Below are 18,885 nucleotides of genomic sequence, written 5' to 3'. Positions count from 1 at the left end.
TTTGGAGGCCACCTTCAAGGCTGCCTACCACATTGAGGATCCTTGATGTTCCTTTTACACGTCATTACCTTGACTCTTTTTCAGGTCCTATTGAACAAATAGGAGCAATGTTTCATTAGTATAGTGGGGAACGGAGTTACCATATTTCTAAGGTTTATACTAAGTAATAGAAATAGCTTTATAGTTGTGAGAGTTTTGACATTGGAGAGCATTACTCAGAGGTTGAATAGTTCTGTAACTGTGAAAAAAACATTGACAGTTCTTTACCATGGTTGTTTGAGCCTGAAGGACAGGATTAGGATGAATAATAATAACACTTATTGAGTACTTACTACGTGCCAGAACTGTTCCAAGTGCTTTACGTGAATTATTTTAATCCTCCCAGCTACTACCCTGTGAGGTAGGTACTGTCTATTTCTTTATTTTATAGATGATAAAACGGTTAAGCTGTGTCCAGAATCACACAGCTAGAAAGTAGAGGCAGTCAAGGAAAGAAACCGAGTAGACTGACTTTAGAACATGCTCTCTTAACCAACCTGTGCTCTAAATTCTTTGTTAAATCTATCATCACGTATTTAGTGATAAAGTCTATTTAAAATTTACAGTTGTGTTACGGAGCCCAAGCTTGGTCTGCTCACCACATGACAGGCCAATAAATCGGGAGATGTGTTGTTAGAGCAAGGAATAACCACTTGAATCAGAAATGTAGCAGACCGAGAAGATGGCTGACTAGTGTCTCAAAAAACATCTTCCCTCAATCCAAATTTGAGCTCCTTTTATACAGATGGGGAGGAGGAGGGGCCCACTGCAGTGCCAACCAATGGCTGAGCGGGGCTGCTATAGCTCGCACCTGTCCCGCCACTATTACAACTGTTGACTTGTTTTTATTAATACTGTCTTTTTTCCCCAAAAGAATAAAGTTATCTATTCACTTTGAGTTATCAAACTTTGTAGGCATTCTGACTTGTTTAGTTTGACGCTGAACAGTGGTTGCTTCTAATATTTCTATGTTAATTTTGGGGAGTGATAAACTGTTTTCCAAGTGTTGCCAGTAAAGTTTGTATAATCACGTCTGATGATTTTGTTTATATGTTGAATGTACTGTTCTCTTTGAATTTTGTGTTTATGAAATTTTTTTTACCAATAAACAGAACACATCTCAAAACCAACATAAAGCATGTATTCTTCTTCCTGATAAGTCTTAAATTATACTCCATGAATCCATCACATTGTATGGCCTTGCCAAAATTTATTTTTTGTACTGCTTGATACACATAGTTGCTTTATGGGCAGGAGCACTCCTGGTCCTTCAAGGAAATGGTAGGAATCTAGCCTTCACTTCTGTTTGTTACCCTTGGGAAAAATAAATTAGCTTATATATGTGTTTATATATTTTTAAGATACTGTCTTTAACACCCTTGATATATGACGATATAATTTTATAATTAATATAAAAAGTATAATACGGAGGGAGCTGGGTTTTGTAAAGGTGAAGCTTCTGCTTACAACTCTGAGCTTGCCACTCATTTGTGTCCCAGATGAGAAAGCTGTGGTTCTCAAACTTGAATGTACTGGAGAATTGCCTGGGAAACTTGGGCCCCAATGCCAGAGGGTTTAGTGTATGTAGATTTGGGTTATAGTCAAGAAATCTTCATTTTTAAAAGGCATCTGGGTAATTCTGATGCAGGTTGTAGTAGGACAACATTTGAGGCAACCCTAGTGTAAAGGGTTGAGGGAAAGCAAGGACCCTTTCTCTTTTTTTTTTGTGGTGTGCGGGCCTCTCACTGTTGTTGCCTCTCCCGTTGCGGAGCACAGTGGGATCTTCCTGGACCGGGGCACGAACCCGTGTCCCCTGCATCGGCAGGCGGATTCTTAACCACTGCGCCACCAGGGAAGCCCCCTTTCTCTTTTATCATATTTACTTTCTCTTTTTATCATATTCAATTTTAAGAGGCGTGTTTAGCTTTTTATCAAGGGTGCATTCATAGACTTTGAATAGTAGCATCTTTTCTATTTAGATTTTAGTTTCACATTTGATAAGAGTTGGTGATGGAGGTTAGTCACATTCCACATTCATCTTTCTACTAACAGAACTCCAGCAAAGAATAATAGCATATTGACTTTTCAATGGTAAAAAGAAATTAGAGAAAATAGGCTATTTTTCTTAATGTTAAATGTAATTCTAAGTACATTTGAAATGGAGGAGAATGAATAGCCACCTTGGAAATCTGAACTGAGCTGTGCTTCATAGCACCTACAGAAATATAAAAACCAAAAATTGATTAAAACCATTTGGGACTGAAGACATAAAGAGCAAACCCATTCTAGAGTAAAACTATGAAATACTATAAAATACTGGTAACAGCTACAGAAGGAGTTATTTTAAACATTTTAAAACCATAAACAATTTCTTTATATAAGATACAAGAAGGGCTTTTGGCTTGTAAGATGCTCTTGAATATCTCCAGCAAAGTCAAAGATGTCCTTAAGTAAATGACTTAAGTGAGCAGTATCTGTCTTTGGTGCCCTCATGGGATTTCTGTGAAGTGAGCAGTCATTCAACCTGAGATAGGGGTGTCTGAGTAGCAAGGATGACAACGTGATAGGTCTTTTTTATGTGCGGGGCTTTTCTGTGTGGCACGAGGAGGGAGAGGTGCTGATGTCTTCTTGACAGAACCCTGAAATGGATAGGATATTTTCAACTTAGTGGAAAAGACAAATGAGAACAACTAACCAGAATAAAAGGCAATCTAACTAAGTGCTAAATAGAGAGGTTCCAGCAGGTTCTATGGAGGAGGAGGAAGTGATTCATTCTGATGGGTGAAGCTGGGGAAGGGTATGTGTAAGGAAAGGTGTCAATGAGAAAGTAGCAACTGAACTAGGCCTTGACGGATTTAGGAGAGAGTGCTGGATGAGAAAATGAGTGATAAGTGCAAAAGAGGACCATTCAGAGGAACAGTGGGTAGTCAGAACTGACAAAAGTGAGCATAGGTTTCATGGACATAAGCCTTGGAAAGGGAACTGGAAGCCATAGAGGGCTTGCATGTCACACTGAGGAATCAACTTCATTGAGTGCACAGAGAGCAGCCATTGAGCAGTTTTAGTCTAAGGAAACAATCTGACCTCTGGGGAGTGGGGATGGCAGTAATTAGTGATTTCAGTAGGAGGATGAATTGGAATAGAACATTGGTCAAAGCTGTTGCTGTAGCCCAGGCCAGAGAGAGGAAGGGTCTAAAATATGGTCAGGGCAGTAGAAATGAAGAGTACTGATATCCACTGAAGGTTAGAAAATGGACATTAATACATTTCCCAATAGATAATAGTACTTTCATAAATCATCAATTAATATTGATTGATTTCTTACACTGATTAAGTGCACAGGGATAATCAGAAATAGTCCCTGTGGTCTGGATACTTAAAGTATTAACAAATAAGCATTGAATTACTACATCATAATTTTAGAAGTAATTACTAATGGTGAGGAATTACAAAGAACTATGTAAATAATATGATTTATTGGTTTGAAAAAAATGTACTTTGGTAGTCAAAGCTTACCAAAATAACCTGTAGTTAATAAGCATTTGGCAATTGTTTAAAGATATCCAACATAATTAATGTAGAGAATGTATCCAAATGTCAGTTTAGGGCAGAATGGCACATTTTATAGACTGTTCAAATCTCCAGTGTCTGCACATTTTACATATCATAAGGTTGCATCTTTACCGACAGTTTTGTACTAAATTCTTGAGGGATAATACAGCATTTTACACCAATGCTCTGTAAGAGTTTTTATATATTTGCAAGGGTAGACAACTTTCAGGAGGGAAAGTAGACACTTTTAAAATTGAAGTATAGTTGATTTACAATGTTGTGTTAGTTTCTGGTGTACAGCAAAGTGATTCAGTTATACATATTACATATTCTTTTTTTTTTTTTTTTTTTTTTTTTTCTGTATGCGGGCCTCTCACTGTTGTGGCCTCTCCCTTTGCGGAGCGCAGGCTCCAGATGTGCAGGCTCAGCGGCCATGGCTCACGGGCCCAGCCGCTCCGTGGTATGTGGGATCCTCCCAGACCGGGGCACGAACCCGTGTCCCCTACATCGGCAGGCGGATTCTCAACCACTGCGCCACCAGGGAAGCCCAACATATTCTTCATTATAGGTTATTACAAGATACTGAATATGGTTCCCTATGCTATACAGTAGGACCTTGTTGTTTAAAATAAGCATTTTTAGAAACTAGAATTCACATATATTTACACTGACCAGTTATTAAAAACTATCAAAGATAGTTTGTTCAGTAATACCTAAGGGAGAACATATTCTGAGACTATTTCATGCTGTTAAATCTCTACAGATTTACAGTTTTATCCAGTCAAATTAATGCAAAACCCCAATGCAAGCATTTGGATTTTGAAAACTTTGGAGGAGTGTCATTTTCTAATAGTAATTATTGGTTTTCCATTATTTTTTCACAGGGGAACTGATCACAGCCGCACATGAGCTTGGAGTAAGTATTAGTTTTATTGTTTAATCAATGCTCTCATTAACAGTTTTAGGTATTAAGCAAGTTTAATTAAGCATGGAGTAAAGTAGATTAATTTATTTTCAAACCCCAGTTTTTAGTAACTTATAAGTACAGTACATGACAATTTACTTTAAGTTTTAAATCCAATTAAACTAAATCATAAAGCAAAGCCTTTACTATATATACAGTAGCTGGCTTATTATCACCCCAAATTTTGTATAAGCTATGGAGAATAAAATAAATCGGGTTAACAGTTTTAATAAGTTTATTATTTAATAAACTTTATTGTGGTGCATGATCCCTTTAGGCAAGACCTTAGGACTGTCAGCATGGTGGTAATCCGATAGCAGTGTGGTCTTTCAACTTACTAACCAATACGATATTTCAGAACCTGCTTTTTTTCAATAGCCTTTTAAATGACCCTAATGTACTGTGAACCCAGAGAACAAACTGCTTTAGAACTGACAATGAAATATGTCACCCTTTCTCTAGGTGACACACCATGTGATAGACCCTGCCAAATCCACTAAAGAAAATATTTATTTGTATTGGCACAAGAGGATTACAATAGAAAACCACTATTCAAACATTTAGTCATTGTCTCTTAATCTTTATACTTGCCTGAGAAAAGCGCTACTTTTCAATTAAAGCCGGTGTGACTCTTCCTTTACTAGATGAAAACCTTCTGACTGTTGCTAATTTTCCCTTAGGTTGCCCATCCTCCTGGCTATCCTTTGTTCACTCTGGTGGCTAAATTGGCAATTATACTCTTTCCTTTTGGTTCGGTTGCCTACCGAGTCAATCTTCTGTGTGGCTTATTTGGAGCAGTAGCTGCAGCATTACTTTTTTTCACCGTTTTCAGGTAAAGTAGTTGATTAGTTAATTTTGACTAATTGGAGATGGCCCATGTACATACATTACAAAAAAAAATCTTTTGTTGCTTGGTTTTTCCTAATCACTCATGTGATTTCACTTTCTCAATTTACAGTAATTTCATATGCGTTTGACTGCTTAAATGATTACACAGTTGGTTCTGCTTTATACAAAGGAGAGAAGGTGTCACCAGTTCATTATCACAGTTCTCTGGTTAGGCAGAACTAATAAGGTTTGTCATTTCAGGAAGATGCAGATGGGCCAGTTTAATTCAACAATATAAAGTTCATCTTTTGGTAAATGGTAAATATCACTTAATTACTCACAGTATTGCTGATAGGCAGCTGCCTATCAGGTCCAGAGCTAATACCTAATTATACTGTATTTTAAATATGCACATGTATACTTTTTGAAATGAGGCTGTTAACTAAGGAAATCAGTTTGGGTTGTGGTTTTAGTAAGGTTTCACTTTGTTCCATTATTGCTGTAGGGAAGATAGGCGAATTAGACACCACTTACTTCATGATGGAAGGTTTTCTTAGTTTGGAAGGCTATGCTGCTTTTAAAAAAACAGGTCATTAGTTTAGGATATTGCTAAACACATTTGTCTTTGCTTTTTATCTCTCCTTCGGTATTAACTCAGTCTAACCTATGCCTAAAAGGATTATAGTCAAAAATACAAATTATTCTTCCTGCAAAGGCGAAACCAAGTTAAAACATTTCTTTCAAAAAGTATTGCAGATTTTATTATAAAAACAAATAATTTTTGTATGTAAATAGAGTATAATTTGAATAGACAATTTCAAATGTCATTTTTGGAGACTAATGTTTTTATTTACATTTGTCATATCACTGCCCTTTGACTAAATTCTTTGTAAATTCCCTTTTGATTATTTGTAGAAAGGTAAAAGTTACAATAATTATGGCTAAAGCTTACTATTAAATCTATTTGTGGAAAGCTTTCAGATTCAAAGTTGTAATTGTTGATCATTTACGAAACTTTAATCTGTATTATTTAATTTGTTTCTATTTCAGTCTTACAGGTTTTCAGTGATAGCCATATCTTTAAGTATGAAATGTTTAAAATAACATTTCTGCTTGGATTAATTCGTGTTATGAATACTTTCTTTTTCTAAATGATTAGAATAATCATTATTAGAATTGTTCCTTCTGATGTTTTATAATTAAGGCTCTGTCATTTTCGTTGAGAGAAAAACTCTTTTTATTTTTAAATATCTAGGTTGAAGTTTAGAACTTACCTGTCTTTTATTAAATGTATGAGTTTTTGCAAGACATTTAAGACAAAGACATTTTAAAGAAAACTAATACTTGTATTTGTTTTGTTAGTTCATCTGTATTTTAGATTATTTCTACTACATATACATATATTTAAATGCCGTAGCCAGCTCTTAAGCAAGTAAAGTGATTCGTTTTCTAAAACTTTTCCATGTTTTCCACTATATTAATTGTCAGTGCCCTTCCACATAAAAACCACTGTAAAAATCATATATAAAAATCTTTATCTTTCCAGAATCTGAATAGTTTGGGACAATAGTTTTCCTTTGAGTTGTCCACATTTTAAAATAGCTTTGATTAGTTATTATGCTTGATTATAATGGGTTTTAGATTAGCACACAAGCCTGTGACCCTTTTCTTTTAATATACAGTCTTAATGATAAATTCGTATACTTGCTGACATATGTTTTAAATCAAAAACTCTTCATAGGCTAAATTGGATATTTGCATGCTTTTAGTAATCTAGTACTTTGGAAAAGTTGCTTTCTTTCTGAAAAGGGATCTGACAACATTATCTCTTACATATTTTTAATATGAAAATACTTCATTATTTTGAATACAAATAATTGACAAGGTACACGTCCTTTGGGAACAACCTAGTTCAAGTGGCAAATCTGTTTTGTCAAACAATAGCCACCCTTTGGGAAAGAGCAAGCCATCTCTATGGTAATAGGACTAACAGTAGCCTATTGATCGAGTGGAAGAAGACATTATACAATGTCAGCTGGCTTGTTACAATTTCATTTGTCGTATGACCTGAACCTAGCCTTTAAAACCTTCCTTCTGTGAATATAAGGCCAAGAGCAGGACGCGGTTTTTGTGCAGCCATTACAGTGACGGCTTTTTTCCTGTCCCAGTGTACAGTAAATGTATTTCTTCACAGGTTGACTCCTTCACCAGAACTCATTCAGGAGACATTTCACTACTTTATTCATTTGCCGACCAAGTCATCATTCCATTTTGTTGTTGAATATTGAAGGGTTTTGATCCAGGAGACAGCTGTATTCTTTCTTTCCCCCATCACTTAAGAGAACATTACTGTACATGTAGGATTAGTGCTGACTGGTGTGCAGGAAATTAATTCTTTTAACAGTTTTAGGTTTTTTTCAGGTAATTGTTCACATAGCATTCACTATATTTAGCTCTTGGGGTGGGTATAAAGACCTTTTGTAACTTTTAAACAAAGATTGTATTTCAAAAGCAAATTTCTGTTTAAATATGTTGATGTAAAAAGCTCCATTTTTTTCAGTAAACATGACTTAGACTGAAAGAACAATTTATTCGTTGTTTCCAATTACTCTGTAATTTTTGCTTTTCTTACATCTTTCTCTTGCTTTTAAAAGCCTTTAAGATGTCATTAACACTGCATATTTTGTCAGTCTTTCCTAATGGTTGGCAAGAACTCTTTTATATTTGCTTTGCCCTGATGTAGAAAGCATATGAGTAAAACAGCACATTGAAAGCTGTGTCACTCTAGTTTATTGAATTAAAAATAGTAAGATTGTGGCAGTTGTTTCTGCATGTATTTATTTATGTATTGTCCCCTTCAGGGGTATTTTAAAGCATGCACTATGTTAAGGGAGTTTAATCTAATATATTTCATTTATAGGAAATAGTATTCATTTTATTAATATGTACATCTGTGCATTTGACTGTACTACAGTTAGTGATTTAGAGAAACTGGGATTTTCTCTTTTAAGGCCAATGAAGTAAATGATTTTTTAGTTTGATTGTATGATATTTAAAATGTCATATTTGAAATTCACAAATCCTATTAATATAAAATTTTGAAAGTTATAGGTATGTAAATCACTAATAGGAACATCATTTAGCTTTCCTTAGTACTTGAATTTCAAAATTGTTTTCTAAGAAACCTCAAACTAGATCCTATATACTTAGTAAGGAAGGAGTACTGAAATCACTGTAATTAATATCAACATGCTTACATTTCATATGTTCTGGTAACACTGAAATAGAATGGAGTCTTTTGATAGTATCATATAAAAATTCTTTACTTGAGGGAAGATTTAAATTGCTTATGATCTCAGGTGAGGGCATGTATTGTATCATGTATTTTGATACTTACAAGGCAGGGAATATATTTTCAACAGGCTTGAGAGTCGGCATATCCTTTTCAAGCTAGTATGGGCCAAATGGAACTATAGAAGAATTCATTGAGCAATATTTGTTACACACTCATATGAACTGAAAGTAAAATTCTTTTAGTTTTTATAATCAAAATTCATTGCTTATTTTAAAGAGAGTAAGACAAAGTTACTATTAAGTAAACAGTTTTTCTAAAAGGCACTGTTTCAGGAAACTTGCATAAAAAAACTTTCTAACACCATTAACATTGTACAGTAAGAAATCAGATCTCTTAATGTCAAGCAGGTTCCCTAGAATATATGAATATTAATTATAATTAAAGGTATCTTGAAACTGTGCCTGCTTACTACAAAGAACTTAAAACCAATTTCAGTGATATTTAAATATCTCCTGGAAGACTGTTTTGTGCCAGTATTTTACTTATGCATATTTTATTTTTTATAAGTTATATATTCCTAAACATTCTGCCACTGCTAAAAATTAATTTTATTAAACTTTTGGAACAGAAACACTTGATTATGAGCACCGTGTCTGCTGTTCTTATAGCTTCAGCTAAGATTCCATTCAATAAAAATCGAAAATTAAAATGCCATACCTTAAAGAGCGTAGAATCTCCTGCTTAAGAGACATTTGGATTTTCCAGCTCAAAGAGTATTTTAGATTATTGCCATAGAGAATAATGTGAAGCTCTTCCTAATTTCAGAGGTAACTATGCATAAGTAACAAATAGTCACCAAGTTTTTGTAGTTGAAGAAGAATGGAAAGTACTGGAGCATTAATTTCTATTCAGGAGAATATCTGTCTTGATCCCTGGTTAATTGATCATATATTTCTCTCATACTTGTATTAAAATTGCATTGACTCAGAATGGCTAAGCATATTAAGAGCTTGGTTCATTTGCATTTTCTTATAAGTAGAGGGACATATTAGGCTCAAATAGCATTTCGTTTTGAAGGGAAAAAAGCAGGGCAAAAACTCTTTTTTAAGACTGTAGAGTCTCTTCTGACAGCTAGTCAGAGTTAGAATTAGTTCAAGGAAATGTTAATAATGCATTGCCTGGCCTAATCCCTTTGATATCACCAGGTATCCTCCTGTTCATGGGTTAATTGCTTTAAAAGCGAAGGCAATATTCTGAGCGGTGGGCCGCTTCACCTTTTCACAGCTGTTACCATTGAGTGACAACTAAATCCCATGTGTAAGATGAGGAAGAGCTCAGTCTCCAATTGGGAGAAAATTTATGTAAACCACAATCCCTTCAGAATGTGCGGAAGTCATAGACTTTCTTGATTTACTCTGCTTTTCCCAGAAAGCTCTATTGTTCACTTTCCTAAGTCCCATCAACCCTTTGTAGCAGAATATCACAGCGGCAGCAGATAGCTTGAAATATATAAATGCTATCATAGCTCTGATTAATAGCAGTGCTTATGAGTCAAGTCTGATAACAGTGCAGCTCTCCACTCAATTTCAGATACTGCTAATGGAATCTGTCTTCTCCAATTGTAATATGAGAAGGCCTAATTTGCCATGGAGCTTGGAGCTGTCACCAGTAGGGGATTGTGGGGTCAGATGGGAGCTGCCAGGTTTTTGCCCTGCAGCTTGTATCTCTCACTTTGAATAGAGCAGCCCCCTGCCTGCCAGTTAGCTGATAGGCCGCCGTGGGGTTTATGCCACTATATACAATAGGAAAGGGCTACATAGGCTGACTTTATAATTGTGAAGCTAGCTCATATTTCCACAGCTACTGTGCTGCATAATTTCTAATAAGTGGTTTTAACAAACGTCAGATTATGAAAAGTTTCCTCAATTACAGAAACTTATAAAACATTTAAATTGCTAAATCTGTTTCCTGCCGAGATTTTGCCACTGGAACTAGTCATCAGTCATTATGGCTATAATAATAAATGCGTATATTTCTTAAAGTTACAAATAAAATTATAAACCATAACTCATATAGATTTGCTGCTTTTCAAAGCCATAAAAAGTAGAAAGCAGTCTTAATGAATTGAAATATTACAATATACTTCATAACTTTGCATAATAAGAGTACTTTATATTAAATCTCTATTGTTTAGTAAGTTAGTGTTGCTGATGAAAGTAGTTTAATACCCTCATTCTGTTGATCTTAGTTATTTGGATCTTTTAAGTTTACTTCATATACCTTTAGTATATAACATTTTAAAAGTTATACAGCATTTTCTAAGTTTTCAGTTAAAAAGGACTTTGAGAATAATATGCTGGACTATACTTTTAACCAATTTCAGTTTTGCTACCAAATGCAAAATACACTGTCAAGATTGAGTAATAAGCTAATCTTGAGGCTTTGTATGTGTGCTTTTTTCTTTTCTTTCTTAAATTAATTTATTTGTTTATTCTTGGCTGCGTTGGGTCTTCGTTGCTGCGCGCGGGGCTACTCTTCGTTGTGGTGCGCAGGCTTCTCACTGTGGTTGCTTCTCTTGTTGCGGAGCACGGGCTCTAGGCGCGCAAGCTTCAGTAGTTGTGGCTCTTGGGCTCTAGAGCGCAGGCTCCGTAGTTGTGGTGCACGGGCTTAGTTGCTCCAGGGCATATGGGATCTTCCTGGACCAGGGCTCGAACCCGTGTCCTCTGAATTGCCAGGTGGATTCTTAACCACTGCGCCACCAGGGAAGCCTAAGGCCTTGTGTGTTTTTAAACATTTCAAACAAAATTGATGAAAATCTGTAATTTGGGAGTTATTTTAAGCTAGACTGTACCTTAAGATATTGCCTCCCATAGTGCAAGTCATTTGGCATACTGTGGAAACTTGGTAAAATGTAAAGTAAATGATGGTGATTCCTATAAAGCTCAGTTTGGTGTTTTCCTTTTAGATATTTGGATATAAGGTTGATGAGCTGTAATAAAGTGAATTGTTCTAAGCCTTGAATAGTTTCATCATTTATTGGTTAGTGAACAAATTTTAATTCTAATGGAAATTGTATAATTACATTTTATTTATGGAAGCTATTCATAATCTTGTTCCTTCCATTTCACTTGTGCCTTTTTCCTTTTCGAAGCCTTTTCCAGTTTTTCCCCCAAGTTTATTTAGTGGTTTTAAATCAGGAATAATACTTTGTATTTTTCCTTTAAGTGTACTGGTAGTTGATATTTACATAGCTGAAAATTCAGGGTAGAACAGTTTTCATCCTTTTGATAGAATCGCATGGAACAGAATAAACTTTGGTAGGATTTTACCTGGAGTGAAGGTAAATTTTTATAAAATATAGGAAAATGGGATTACTTGCAAATTTATTAAAGATGGAAATGTTTTACATTATTTTTTAGGTTCAGTGATGGTGGCTTCAGAGGTAGAACTTTAATATACCATGTCCCCAACTATTGATTTATGTTTATTAGGTCTAAACTTGAAAATGACAAGAAAAAATTTAGATTCTACTGCTCTCCAAATGCCCACTGACTATAATTTGCCCACCTGGAACATGTTAGATACTCAATACATATTTGTTGAAATGGTCTTGAGTGAACTGCCACTCAATGAGAAAGGTTTAGCTGAAACTGAAAACCTTTCTTGTCAGTAGCTTCCCAGTTTGACCATCTCCAGGTACATTGAAGAGAGAAATATATGAGTGTTGATTTTGTGAATGGGAGCCAGAGATAACATTTGTATAATCTTCATGAACAAGACCCAGAAAGATAAGAACCTGGGAGGACAGGGGCAGTAGATTTGCCACTAATTGTACCCTGCTTTACCATATCTCTTACCTGTAATCCGCTGCATTTTTTTAAAGTCGTGAATATGAGTTGACACTAATACTAATTTATTTAACAGTAATGCTCAGATGCTGTATTGTGGCCTTCCTGCTTGATTCTACTTACTTCAAGTAGGAGTTTTCAGTGTTGAAGGAAAGTAGTATACCCTCCATGTTGGGTTCTTTGCACACAAGTAACACTGAAGACAAATACATTCATGAATTTTATGAGGCACGTCAAATGTGTGTTCTGAAAGAATTTCAGGTTTCTGTTATTTGCCTTTTGATTGAGGGTTAGACAAACATGTGACTACACATGAAAATCAAATACTGTGTAGCGGAAAGAAAAATATACCTTATCATCAATAGCAAACCTGTGTCAGTGGTGTAAATTGTAACCTCCTGATTTATCCATTGTGTCAACAGATGAATAGTATTCCATAAGTGAGAAAACTGCTGCACAATCAGTACCTCTCTTAGGAACCTCATGTAGGCCTTACAGAATTCTGAGCCTCACATTTGTTAGGATGCTCTTAAAAGCATCACATATTCCTTACCCTAGTGGAGAATTTCTGTCATTTGCATTTTCCGGGTGAAATTTTAAATACTTAACCACCTTTCCCATACTATCTGTCATACTCTTGGTATATCTTTTCTCAGTGACTGACCACTGTGATCTCCTGGAATGTGAACTACATGGTTTTAGTGTTAGCCCAAGTTAAAAACAATTAGGAAAATTTATTTACTGCCAATATACTGCAAAATATATATTTATATATAACATATTTGTAAGATATATTTATTAATATAAAACATACTTCAATGACTTTAAGATTGTTATTTTGAATCATCCATATCATTACCTTACTCTGTTAGTGTGAGACCTTGAAAATTAAGCATGCCTCTTTAATAGTGTAAAAACTTGATTTTGATTGTTGACATGTGACTATCTTTTAAAATACAATGGTTGTTTTATTAAAATTTCACAGTAATGTTTGAAGTGTGTGTTCTTCATCTAGGCTTGTAAGATGTTATCTTTCTGTTAAGTCAGGTTAGATTCTAAGAAAATGTATTTCACTTGAAGAAGTGTCTCCCTTGATATCCTTCTATGAGGCTTTATGAGCCTCTAGATTGGGAATAGAAAACAGTTTTTTCTCATATTATATATAATTTATCATGAGGTGTTCTTTAGTTCAAGTGGAAAACAGTTTAGATTATTTGCAATTTATTAGTGAGTTCTGCTGAAAACAGTTCTCATTTTATTAACAACCTCACTTGAATTTCCCTTTTTTATTCCCTCCAGCTTCCTATTAGTGTGGTTGAAGTAGGTTCATCAATTTCAGCAGAAAAATGTACGTCTTTTAATTCTAATGAGCTAATTTTAAGATGTCACTTTAGCATATTAAGGGTAAATAAATTCATTAATTCCTTAGTTGCTTTTTGAAAAAATAATAATTACTTAAGCATATTTATTTAAGAGAACGAAATGAAAATTGAACGTAGGCCTTCTTGACTGCTAAGTGAAAACACAATGGTGTTTTTGATTATGCCATTTTTCTTTGAGGAAAAAACCCTTCATACTTAGTCTACAAATAGATGACAGTTGTTTTGTCTTATTCTGGAGGTACTTATATTTATACTCCATCTGTACATTTGACTTTATGGATGATACCAAACAGCTTGTTTTGTGGGCTCAGAACAACAATTTCATTTAAAACTCATGTTTAAGTAACAATATCAGATTAGATATTCCTTCCATATATTTTTGAAAGAAATATTGCTTAGCCAGAAATTTGGACTACCAATTCATGTACCAGTATTTATGCATAGTGTTTCACTCTACTTATATAATCTCACTCTGCCAAAAAATTACAAACATATGTTGTAGCCTTTTCAGGGGAAAAAAAAATATAGAGTGTGTGTTCTGGTTAGAATTATTGCCCAAAAGAGTTAGATTACAACTAACTAGTTTAATCATCCATTTTGGGGAACCCTTCATCGAGAAGGCTCATAATTGGTCCAACTCATAACAAAGGCCCCAGCAATCAAAACAGATGCTGGATTAATTAGAGGCTTTAAGAATTCAGTAGCCAACAAACACATGAAAGAATGCTCAACATCATTAATCATTAGAGAAATGCAAATCAATGAGAGGGCTTCCCTGGTGGTGCAGTGGTTGAGAGTCTGCCTGCCGATGCAGGGGACACAGGTTCCTGCCCCGGTCTAGGAAGATCCCACATGCCGCGGAGCGGCTGGGCCCGTGAGCCATGGCCGCTGAGCCTGTGCGTCTGGAGCCTGTGCTCCGCAAAGGGAAAGGCCACAACAGTGAGAGAGGCCCGCATACCACCAAAAAAAAAAAAAGAGTCATGTACCAAAATGTTCATTGCAGCTCTGTTTACAATAGCCAGGACATGGAAGCAACCTAAGTGTCCATCAACAGATGAATGGATAAAGAAGATGTGGCACATATATACAATGGAATATTACTCAGCCATGAAAATAAATGAAATTGAGTCATTTGTAGTGAGGTGGATGGACCTAGAGTCTGTCATACAGGGTGAAGTTAGTCAGAAAGAGAAAAACAAATACCGTATGCTAACATATATATGGAATCTAAAAAAAAAAAATGGTCATGAAGAACTTAGGGGCAAGACAGGAATAAAGACACAGACCTACTAGGGAATGGACTTGAGGATACGGGTATGGGGAAGGGTAAGCTGGGGCAAAGTGAGAGAATGGCATGGACATATATACACTACCAAATGTAAAATAGATAGCTATTGGGAAGCAGCCACATAGCACAGGGAGATCAGCTCAGTGCTTTGTGACCACCTAGAGGGGTGGGATAGGGAGGGTGGGAGGGAGGGAGATGCAAGAGGGAAGAGATATGGGGACATATGTATATGTATAACTGATTCACTTTGTTATAAAGTAGAAACTAACACACCATTGTAAAGCAATTATACTCCAATAAAGATGTTTAAAAAAAAAAGGATTCAGTAGATTCATAGAATTCATGCCTTTAAAAAAAAAACTGATAAACAGATTTAAAACAGTGCTTGCTAAGTCATCTTTTGTTTTTAATTTATTTATTACTTATTTGGCTGCATTGGGTCTTAGTTGCGGTATGCAGGATCTTTTGTTGCAGTGCGCAGGCTCTTTGTTGTGGTGCACAGGCTTCAGAGCGCGCAGCCTCAGTAGTTGTGGTGCGTGGGCTCTCTAGTTGTGGCACATGGGCTCCAGAGCGCATGGGCTCAGTAGTTGTAGCGCATGGGCTTAGTTGCCCTGTGGCATGTGGGATCTTAGTTCCCTGACCAGGGATTGAACCCGTGTCCCCTGCATTGGAATGTGGATTCTTAACCACTGGACCACCAGGGAAGTCTCACTAAGTCATCTTATTTGCTTAAAAAGTTTAAGACCAGATTCACCTACAGACATATTTGTCAGTGTGATTTTTGCAGCATCACTTAGATAAGTCTTCTGCACATTTAATGTCTTTTTCTATCTCAAATTCCCAGTGGCTTATTGATATGAAAGATTCATTGATATTTGTCTCAAAAAGACATAAAATGGAAACTCTGAGGTATTTCGTTTGAAATTTCACAAAAATTTGAGAAACTAAGGGATCTTCTTTACACATCAGTGTGAAAGGCAATATGAGTAACTGTGAACCTTCCATATTTTATTTTTCCCTTTGAAATATTTGTGTTACAGACAAGGAATAAATCAAGTAATATGAAAAAACTTTTAAAGTAAATTATTATTTCTATACTGTTGCCAAAAGAATATTTAAACACTTGAATTAAAGTACAGAATGATGAAATGATTATTCCCTAGTTTCTGAAAGATATATCCATATGGACCTCACTTTATTTTTAAAAAATCAACGTAACAAAATCAAAATGAATCTTTTACTTTTTTTTCCCTTAGTCGCATTTGTTACTAAAACATCACTTTTATAACAGTAAAGGACAGCAGTGGTAAAGGACATGGTTCTTAAAAGAAACAAAATTTACTCCACTACCAAAACATCTTTTCTTTCAATTTTTTACAATTAAAAAAGAATAATTTCTAAGTAATGGCATAAGTTATTTTATAAAGCATTACTAGAGATGGTTGGACTTAGGTTGAGGTAATTAGACACCATTGCACTTTGGATATTTGAAGAGCATTAAAAACTGAAGATAAAGTATATCTGAAATTAAATACATATATATAAACATTTAGTTTTCAAAAAATCATATAGCTTTTCTAGGGATACACAAATACACATATATGTAAAGTGCAATATACTTTTACCTTTTAAAAAGTGCTAATATGCTGACATGGCTATCTAGTGGTATCAGTAGTCCAAAAATAATTCTCTTGACTTTGTAATACTTCAGAGAGTTTTAAGTTCCTCACATCTGGTTTCCTTACTATGTTTTGATTAGGTTACAGTTAAAATATTCTCTTCCTCAGAAATACAGAAAAATCTACCTATTCAGTACACATTTAGTATGTTTAGTTTAATGAGAATCTGGAGATGGAGCAACTACCCTAGTCTCGGTGAAAGTACTTTCGGGAAAACTTCTCGGAGTGGTGACGCCCGTGTTGAGTTGTAAACAATGAGTGGCGGTGGCCAAGTGAAGGCAGAACCATGTTCCAGACACAGAGAAGCTCCTGTGCAGAGAAACCCAGAGGCGGAGGAGAAAGAGCCTGTGGGCACAGGGGCTTACAGGTCATTGAGTGTCGCTGGAGTACAGCTCGAAACAGGCTATGTCCAAAATGAAGCTACAGGTGCACCGAGACCAGACCACGAAAATCCCTGTCTGTTGTCATGGGGAGCTTGGGATATGCTTGACAGTCAAAGAGGAATCCTTGAAGGGTTGGAGGCAGAAAAGTTCAAGATCAGATATGCTTGAGGTCCCTCACTGGTGGCAGTGGTGGGCCTAGCACTGGAAGCAGGCAGCACGCAAAGCTGCAGTATTGGTGTGAACCTGAGGTGAGGATTCAGATGAGCTGAACTAGGGCAGTGGTGATGTGGGTGGAGAGAAGAGCGTGAGTTTTTAAAATGTTGATGAAGTACAGTTGGCAGGATGTGGTATGTTTGGCAGGGAGAAGGAGAGAGGAGCCCTGATGATGACTCCTAGGTCTCTTAACTTAGATAACTAAACGAGGAAGATAATGAAATTTACTAAGATAGAGAACCCGGGAGCAGGAATGATTTCAGGGAGGAGGATGAGAAACCAGTTTTGCATGTACGGACACTGAGGTTGTATGGAATATCCAGAGTTGGGGTGGCTTTGTGGTGAGGGTACAACAGTAAGTTGGGGGATAAGGTAAGTTCAAAACTAAGGGAGAGGCATTTCTGGAGACATTTGGTTTCTTTAGTTTGTAGCTGGCAGGTGAAATCAAGATTGTGAGTAAAGTCACCCAGGCAGAGCAGAGTGAGAACAATGTCCTGAGAAAGAAATCTTGGGAAACACTGGCTTCACAGGAGTTCAATGCAAGAAGAGGAGCCATTTGGAGAAAACACATAAGGAAGATCCAGAGCCATAGAAGGAAAACCAGAGGATGTGAGGTCCAGATGTCAACTCAATGACCCGGCGCAACCAAATAAATAAATGTTTTTTTAAAAATGCTTTTAAAAAAAAATCTCAGGGAGATACCACTTCACACCGACTAGGATGGCTAGAATCAAAAAATCAGGTAACAGGTGTTCACTAGGTTTTGGAAAAATCAGAACCCTCATCCATTGCTAGTGGGAATGTAAAATTATGTAGTGACTTTGAAAAATAGTCTAGCAGTTCTTCACATGATTAAATGGGTTGCCATAGGCTCCAGCAATTCCACTCCTAGTAACATACCCTAGAGAAATGAAAGCATATGTCCACACAAAAACTTGTACACAAATGTTTATAGGTGCACTATTCATAGTAGGCAAAAGGTGGAAACAATCCAAATGTCCATCAGCAGAAGAATGAATAAGCAAAATGTGGTATATATATACAGTGGAATATTAATTCAGCCATAAAAAGAAGTGAGATACTGATACTACAAGTTGGATGAACCTCAAACACATTGTGCTAAGTGAAAGAAGCCGGTCACAAAAGTCCACATATTCTATGATTCCATTTATAAGAAAGCCCAGAAGAGGGAAATTCACAGACAGAAAGTAGATTAGTGGTTGCTTAAGCCTGGCAGTGAGATTGGTGGTGGGCATAGGGGGGAGATAGTTAAAGGAGAGAGAGTTTCTTTCTGAGGTGATGAAAATGTTATAAAATTGTAGTGATGGTTGCATATATCTGTAAATATACTAAAAATCTTTAATTGTACACTTTAAATGGGTGAATGTACAGTATATGAATTATGTCTCAATAA

The 18,885-nt window shown here is 35.9% G+C and overlaps 1 protein-coding gene across 3 annotated transcripts in view; it reads left to right on the top strand.

Moving 5' to 3' along the window:
• Positions 1–18,885, top strand: part of TMEM260 (transmembrane protein 260) — a 58,818-nt gene that overhangs the window by 1,552 nt on the left and 38,381 nt on the right. For all 3 annotated transcript variants that reach the window (XM_059059496.2, XM_067028429.1, XM_067028430.1), the window contains exons 2-3: positions 4,476–4,507; positions 5,236–5,387. In XM_059059496.2, the coding sequence (XP_058915479.1) occupies positions 4,476–4,507; positions 5,236–5,387 (184 nt within the window). The remainder of the gene's footprint in view (positions 1–4,475; positions 4,508–5,235; positions 5,388–18,885) is intronic.

The sequence above is a fragment of the Kogia breviceps genome, chromosome 3 (assembly GCF_026419965.1).
Source record: "Kogia breviceps isolate mKogBre1 chromosome 3, mKogBre1 haplotype 1, whole genome shotgun sequence".
NCBI lineage: Eukaryota > Metazoa > Chordata > Mammalia > Artiodactyla > Physeteridae > Kogia > Kogia breviceps.
Note: the sequence above shows the minus strand (reverse complement) of the source record. Positions and strands in the feature narration are given on the sequence as shown.